The sequence below is a fragment of the Thamnophis elegans genome, chromosome 9 (assembly GCF_009769535.1).
Source record: "Thamnophis elegans isolate rThaEle1 chromosome 9, rThaEle1.pri, whole genome shotgun sequence".
NCBI lineage: Eukaryota > Metazoa > Chordata > Lepidosauria > Squamata > Colubridae > Thamnophis > Thamnophis elegans.
Window position 1 is genome coordinate 11,288,386 of NC_045549.1, and position 7,584 is coordinate 11,295,969.

At 43.9% G+C, this 7,584-nt stretch overlaps 1 protein-coding gene across 1 annotated transcript in view; it reads right to left on the bottom strand.

Annotated features, from left to right (window-relative positions):
* Nucleotides 1-3,226: 3,226 nt before the first annotated feature.
* LOC116512913 (placenta-specific gene 8 protein-like) overlaps nucleotides 3,227-7,584 on the bottom strand; it is an 11,603-nt gene continuing 7,245 nt past the window's right edge. Inside the window, exons 3-4 of the mRNA XM_032223607.1 lie at nucleotides 4,736-4,840; nucleotides 3,227-3,538 (exon numbers count right to left, since the gene is read on the bottom strand). Of these exons, the coding sequence (XP_032079498.1) occupies nucleotides 4,736-4,840 (105 nt within the window). The 3' untranslated portion in view covers nucleotides 3,227-3,538. The remainder of the gene's footprint in view (nucleotides 3,539-4,735; nucleotides 4,841-7,584) is intronic.

The window sequence follows — 7,584 nt, forward strand, 5'->3', positions numbered from 1 at the left end:
AATATCCTTCCCCTGCCATGCCCACCAAGCCACACCCATAGAACCGATAGTAAAAAGTTTAGTATCCCACCTCTGGTTCAAAGGTCCCAATTCCTCTTCAATCAGCCATTCTTAGTGTCCAACTCTCACTTCATACGGAAGACTGTTGTTCTAACTAGCCTAGTTATTTTTCCTCCTTTACTATCCAGGATTACTTTTAGGTGGTCTGAAATGCTAGAATGGCTGCCCTTCATTCACCATGGAACACAACCTCACCTTTCCCACAATTCCTTCATGATTTTGACTTTCCTGAGAAAATCCACCAAGAAGAAAGACGAGGATAAATAAACATGAGGAGACCAAGGTCTCAATCGTTTTGTGTAGCTTTTATTTATTTATTTTATTCTGGAAATCAGCTACATATTCTGGATTTTATACCAATGAAGTAAGCTAATGCAAAAACTTGGCAACTATTACTAGCCACAGAAGAGTTGATTCCTCCCCATCTAAAACCATTCTTGTTTGTTCGGGGACTACATCAGAAGCTGAGGTCAACTGAAAGGAGAACAATAAAAACCATCTGGCATGTAAGGAGGAACAGGAGTGCCTTTCAGTTGTACACAATAAAAAGGCCAGTGGCCTTGTGCATCATCCAGGTGCAAAGGTGTTGCTCAATATATGATTGTTTTAAGGTGGTGTGGAAAGTAGTATTTTTCGGAGTATAAGTCGCACCTTTTTCCCTCAAAAAAGAGACTGAAAACCTGGGTGCGTCTTATACACTGAATACAACATTTTTGCCTCCCGAAATCCCGCCCCCTTCACCAAAATGGCCATGCATAGCCTTTAGGAGGCTTCCAGAGTGCTCCTAGGAGCTGGGGAGGGCAGAAATGAGTGAAAAACAGGCCTTTTTTGCTCATTTTTGCCCCCCCCACCCCCACCCTCCAGGAGCATTCTACAAGTCTCCTAAAGGCTATTCATGCCCCCCCTTTAAAAAAAAACAGGCCAATTTTTGTGAAAAACGTGCCATTTTTGGGAGGTCTGCAGAGTGCAAAAACTTTTTTTTTAAAATTTGCCTCTTCAAAACCTTGGTGCGTCTTATATTCCGGTGTGTCTTATACTCCGGTGCATCTTATACTCCCAAAAATATGGTAGGTATTAAAAAGACCCAGATTGGAAACATTGGAAGCAATGGGCACTTTCTTGGCTTCCTTTCCCAACTCATCTCCCAAACCTTTCGGATGTCCTGCACATTGTATATCCACAGTGTATATTGGACATTATTACAATCGAGTGGGTCCAGAACAGAGGTGCATTGCTGCCGGCTTTACTACCACTTCACTGCACTCGCATGCACAGTTCAATGTAAATTGTTCTTTGCGCACACGCAGAACAATTTACATTGAATTGCTCACAAGCGCGCACTACTGAAGAACATGCCGGTAGCGGCAGCGGCGACTGGAGAACTGGCCATTAAAGATGACAGAAGTATAATCTATGCTTCCTTTTGAGTGAAGCAGCAAGAACAGCCAATATTATTTCAAGGAAGTCTAATTTTGCCTGCCTAGTAATGTATTACGTGATCCTCAAGTTCATTCACAACTTATGAGGAATTTTTCACATTCCAGCTGACTTCCAGTCTTTTAAAGAACTTTCAGTTTCCGCTAAATTTATTTTAACAAAGCACAAGGCGGGGGAGTGGGGACGCACTTTCTCTTGTTGATCTTGCTTATCTCCAGGATAGGAAATCTTGCTAGGTGAAAAATCTTGCTTTTGCTGCAAACCAGCCCTCAGGAGCACTCTGGAAGCCGGCTAAAAATTATGCATGCCCTTTTATTGACAAGAAAGGGCCTGTTTTTGCGAAAAATGGGCCGTTTTTTGCTCATTCCCCCCCCCGCCCCCAGGAGCACTCTACAAGCCTCCTAAAGGCTATGCATTTTTTTGACAAAAAATGACCCTTTTGGGGAGGTCTGCAAAGTGCAAAAACTTTTTTAAAAAATTTGCCTCTTCAAAATCTTGATGCATCTTATACTCCGGTGCGTCTTATACTCCGAAAAATACGGTAGTTGAATTAAATGTTCTGTTTCCTTCTGAAACTTTTCTTTTCTTGGATGTATCCATGGTTGGCCTGCCTGGGGTCGAAAAGCTCAATAAATCACGTGCTGGTGGCTGTTGCACATTGGCAATTGTGATGCATATTTTGAATGACAGGGAGCCGCAGCAGAGGGATGAAAGAGCCACATGTGGCTCCAGAGCCATGGGTTGCTGGCTCATGAAGTAGATAGGTGTTAAATGAATTGATGTTTTTCAAGCTGGCTTACAAGGTTTCAATCTTGTCCTGATGAACAGGAACAGCCTTGTTGTTCAGCATCCTTGACCACAGCTGAATGAGAGCTTGTTATCTTCTAATGTGGGCAGTAGGATAGTGCTAAGTACTGGTACCCAGTGTGCCCTCCTTCAGGTTCAGCCTGATCATCTCCTATATCAATCTTAATTATTATTATTTTCATTTAGAGGATGCATTTTGGTGATGAATGCTCGATAGATAATTCTAATGGCTTTTCTCCAAAATTTTCCATCCTACACCCTTACAACATTGCATCCAAAGAGAGTTTGTGTTGTGGTCCTCTGGCGGCCTGCGGAGCTGGCAGCAGATTTGGACAGTGAGGAGGTTCGGGGAGGAACATGGGCCAGTCCTGGAGTCTGGGGAAGGCTCGGATGAGGGCTGTGTGTTGGAGGCAGAGAGGGGGCCAGGGCCATGTGGGAATTATGTGCTGCCTCTAGAACCTCCAGAATCGGACATCAGCGAGGCAGAGTTACAGGGGGAGCCTGTTCCCAGTGCGCTCATGTGCAGAGCTGCCAGAAGGCAAGAACAGTTAAGACAAAAGGGGCAACTCAGAAGTAAGGCTTGGAGATGATTGGCCCCTCCCATAAGACATAAAGGAGGGGCAAAGGCATGTGAGCCTTTGCAGGAAGCAGCTTTGTTCATCCTGGTCGGTTTAATCTCTGAAGCTCCGTTTTGACTCTGTGCTCTGTGTGGCTTTGCAAAGCTAATTGCCAATTAGGTCTTTGACAGCGTTTCAAGGCAGCTAAAGGTGGGTGCTTAGCCTTATCCCGAAAGACTTTGGCAGACTTCTGTCGGACTCTTTACAAACTATTTGTGAATCATTACGGGCTGTGAATGAACATAATTCACAGCCGTTGAAATAAAAAGAGGGTTTGGGGGACTAAGCGTGTGCTTTTTACTGTCTCGGGAAGCCTAGGTCAGAACAGTTGGAACACCTAACTCTGGACAACAGTCTCCCACATTATTCCCGGTTTTATTAAATAAGGCACAATTTGCGGAATAAAAATCACATGCTGACACGGTATAAATTATGATCTGTAAACCACTATGCAAACCACACAATGCTAAGCCCAAAACAAGCAAGCTCTGTGGGAATCCTGCTAATGGTGAAAAAGGAGCATCTACGGTGAAGAACTTGCAGAAGATCTACGGAAGTCCTGAGAAGTTGAGCGTGAAGCCATCCTTCTTCACATTTCCTGCTTCGCTCTGACCAACCTAGCAGAAAAGGACAGGGATTTTACCAGAGAAATATAGTAAAGAAAAGGTACATTTAGTTATTCATGTAATAACTGAAGCTAGAATTGTATTTGCACAAAATTGGAAAATGGAAAAAAAATTCCCCCAGAGCGAGAGGTAATTAAAAAAAAGATTAGACTGTACAGAAATGAATAGGTTAACATTGGCAATTAAAGAGAAGGAAGAATCACAGTGTTGTAAGATATGGGGATGTTTTTAGCCATTGGATAGAAAATGAATATAGGCAAAAAGAAATAGAAAACTGAATAATTGTGGGGGGGAATCAGGGGTGGGTTTCAACCGGTTTGTGGCGGTCCCTGCAAACCGGTTGGTCGACGAACCTGGAAGTAAGTAACTTCCGGGAATGGCGAAGGGCCCACCCGCGCGTCCGTGTGCCCGCGCGCACTCCTTACCCGGTTTTGACGAGTTCTGCGCTTCCACACATGAGCAGGACGCATACAGCACCTGCGCGATCCTCCAGGAGCAGCTGGAGCATCGCACAGACGCTAGTACGCATGCGTGCGCCACGTGCGTGCACGTGCGCACCACATGCGTGCGCGAGGATGCCGCCGGCCGCGTTCCAACCGAACCGGTTGGAACGGGGCGAGAAACCCACCCCTGGGGGGAATGTAGAATTATAGGGGAGATGTTGAATGAAAAGGTAAGAGCCGAGGTGGCGCAGTGGTTAGGGTGCAGTACTGCAGGCCACTTCAGCTGACTGTGATCTGCAGTTCAGCGGTTCAAATCTCACCGGCTCAAGGTCGACTCAGCCTTCCATCCTTCCGAGGTGGGTGAAATGAGGACCCAGACTGTGGGGGCAAGTTGCTGACTCAATTTGCTAAAAAAAAATCTGTAAACCGCTTAGAGAGGGCTGAAAGCCCTATGAAGCGGTATATAAGTCTAATAAATAAATAAATAATAAATAAATCGAAATGTAAATGTAAAGGCAAGATAAAAATAGATTAAAAACAATGCAACTGTTAAATAGGATGAGACAAAAATTGCACCCAGATGACACACTGTAAGGTTAATGATGTAAGAGAGGTGATGGAAGAATAAAATAAGAAAAACTTTTCAAGGAAAAAAGAGGACAGGACAAGGATTACATTGGAGAATTGCTCATTTGTATTACCCAATCACCCCATCTCCACAGGTAGTAAGTATTTGCAAACCTACCTAGAAAATCCCTAACTGCTTCCTCCTGTTGATATCTCTCTTGAGCTGGCAAAGGTTGCAAGGACCACAGAAAGTGACGATGAGGCAGTCTGAGCAGATCGATCCCTGAGGAGCCAAGGAAAAAAAAAGAGAAAGAAATCACGATCCCGAGGGCAGCCTTACATTTTGAACGATGGTTTACTGTACGCAAGCTGAACAATCCGAAGAGCTGGCTCTGAGCTGTTATTTATCTGAAGGTTCCTCTCTTCCCCGCCATCATTTTAGGTGTGACTGATATTGTTTCTCTGTGAAACCCGCAAAAGACACAGTCCAACCTCATTAAACTGGACAGATTGTAAGACAAAGCAGCTGATATGGGACGTAATAGACACTTCAGAACAGGTTTCGAGTCAACGCGTCCCATAAACATTCCTGAAAGATGGACTGAGCAAGAGGGAGCGTGTTTGAAAGCTCTGAGATAAGCAAAGTACCACAACGGAAGGGAACACGTTGCAATTCTTGGCAGTTAGCAAAAAGATCAAGCAGACCTGGACTAGGTTGGCTGAAAATTGGTTGAGGAAACCCAAACAACATGTCAGAAGTCTTGGACATTTAACAGAATATCAGAGTGGGAAGGGAGCTTGGAGGTCTTTTAGTCCAACCCCTGTTCAGACGGGAAACCCTATACCATTTCAGACAAATGGTTGTCCAATCTCAATGAAATGGAATGGAACAGAACAGAACAGAATAGGAAGTGGAATAGAGTAGAGTAGAGTAGATCAGAGCAGAATAGACTAGAATAGGAAGTAGAGTAGAATAGAGTAGAATAGAATAGAATAGAATAGGGAGTATAGAGTAGAATAGAGTAGAGTAGAGTAGAGCAGAGCAGAATAGAATAGAATAGGAAGTAGAGTAGAATAGAGTAGAGTAGAATAGAATAGAATAGAATAGGGAGTATAGAGTAGAATAGAGTAGAGCAGAGCAGAGCAGAGCAGAATAGAATAGGAAGTAGAGTAGAATAGAGTAGAGTAGAGTAGAATAGAATAGAATAGAATAGAATAGAATAGAATAGGGAGTATAGAGTAGAATAGAGTAGAGTAGAGTAGAATAGGGAGTATAGAGTAGAGTAGAATTGAATTGAATTGAATTGAATAGGAAGTAGAGTAGAGTAGAGTAGAGTAGAGTAGAGTAGAGTAGAGTAGAGTAGAGTAGAGTAGAGTAGAGTAGAGTAGAGTAGAACAGAAAGGACAGAATAGAATAGAATAATAGTTGGAAGGTACCTTGGAGGTCTTCTAGTCCAACCCCTTACTCAGGCGGGAAACCCTCTACCATTTCAAACAAATGGCTATCCAATCTCTTCTTAACACTGCTTCCAGTGTGGGAGCATCCACAACTTCAGATGCTTTGGAGAATAGCTTTACCCCCCCCTCTTCTTTGTGGCAGCCCTCAAATATCGGAAAACTGCTATCATATCACCCCTAGTCCTTCTTTTCATTTGGCTAATTCTCAATTGAGTCTGCTCCCAGCATTCTCTCTCAGTGATTTCCTACACTCAGATCACAGCAAGCACCCACCTCACTCAGATCAAAATTATTGCTGGATAATTGTTTCTTAAACATCAACAAACATCGCAAAGGTATTGATAAAATGGAGCCAAAGGCAAAAGCAGGAAAAGAGACATGAACTACGAACAGGTCAAAGAACTTAATATGTTATCAGATAATAGATAATCTCTAGATAGAAAAACATAGAGAACAGAGGTGGGAAATAGGACGTCAAGCCATCCCTCTTCCACCCTGCACTTTGTAAAGGGGAATAATTTGGTAGGTGTCCAACAAGAAGGAAACAGCAACACGTTGCTATATCTTCATGTTCCATAGTTCATGTAAATCACTACATTGGGTGGAGCATGTTGTGCATAGGCGTAGGGAAGGAACAATCACCAAGGGAGTGACCATGACTTTGGTACACCTGAAACTGGACTTTGAAACCTTTAATGAAACAAATGGATGCCTCTCTATTACAGTGGAAACATTTTGTAGTGTCTCATGGTGGTTGTTGTTAGTTGCGAAGTCATGTCTGACCCATTGCGACCACATGGACCATGTTCCTCCAGGCCTTCCTGTCCTCTACCATCCTCTGGAGTCCATTTAAGCTCACGCCAACTGCTTCGTTGACTCCATCCAGCCACCTCCTTCTCTGTCGTCCCTTTCTTCTTTTGCACTCCATATTTCCCAGCATGAGGCTCTTCTCCAGGGAGTCCTTCCTTCTCATTAGGTGGCCAAAGTATTTGAGTTTCATCTTCAGGATCTGGCCTTCTAAAGAGCAGTCAGGGTTGATCTCCTCTAGGACTGACCGGTTTGATCGCCTTACAGTCCAAGGGACTCGCAGGAGTCTCCTCCAGCACCATAGTTCAAAGGGCTCCATTCTTTGGTGCTCAGCCTTTCTTATGGTCCAAACTTCACAGCCATCCATTGCAGCTGGGAAAACCATAGCCTTAACTATACACACTTTTGTTGGCAGTGTGGTGTCTCTGCTTTTTAGTATGCTGTCTAGATTTGCCATAGCTTTCTTCCCCAGGAGTAAGTATCTTTTAATTTCTTGCCTGCAGGCCCCATCTGTGGAGATCTTGGAGCCCAGGAAAATAAAATCTGCCATGACCTCCATTTCGCCCCCATCTATTTGCCAGGAATTGAGAGGGCCAGATGCTATGGTAGAGTGACTTCACTTTCTTGTCAGAGTGAGGTTGGATGGGGACAGAAAATTGGAATACTTTGCCCTTCAACGCTACAAAGCCAAACAAGAGTGGACTAATCTCAACTTCTTGTTCATCCTGTTGGTCTCAGTTCCTATGGAGCATTCCTTAGCCA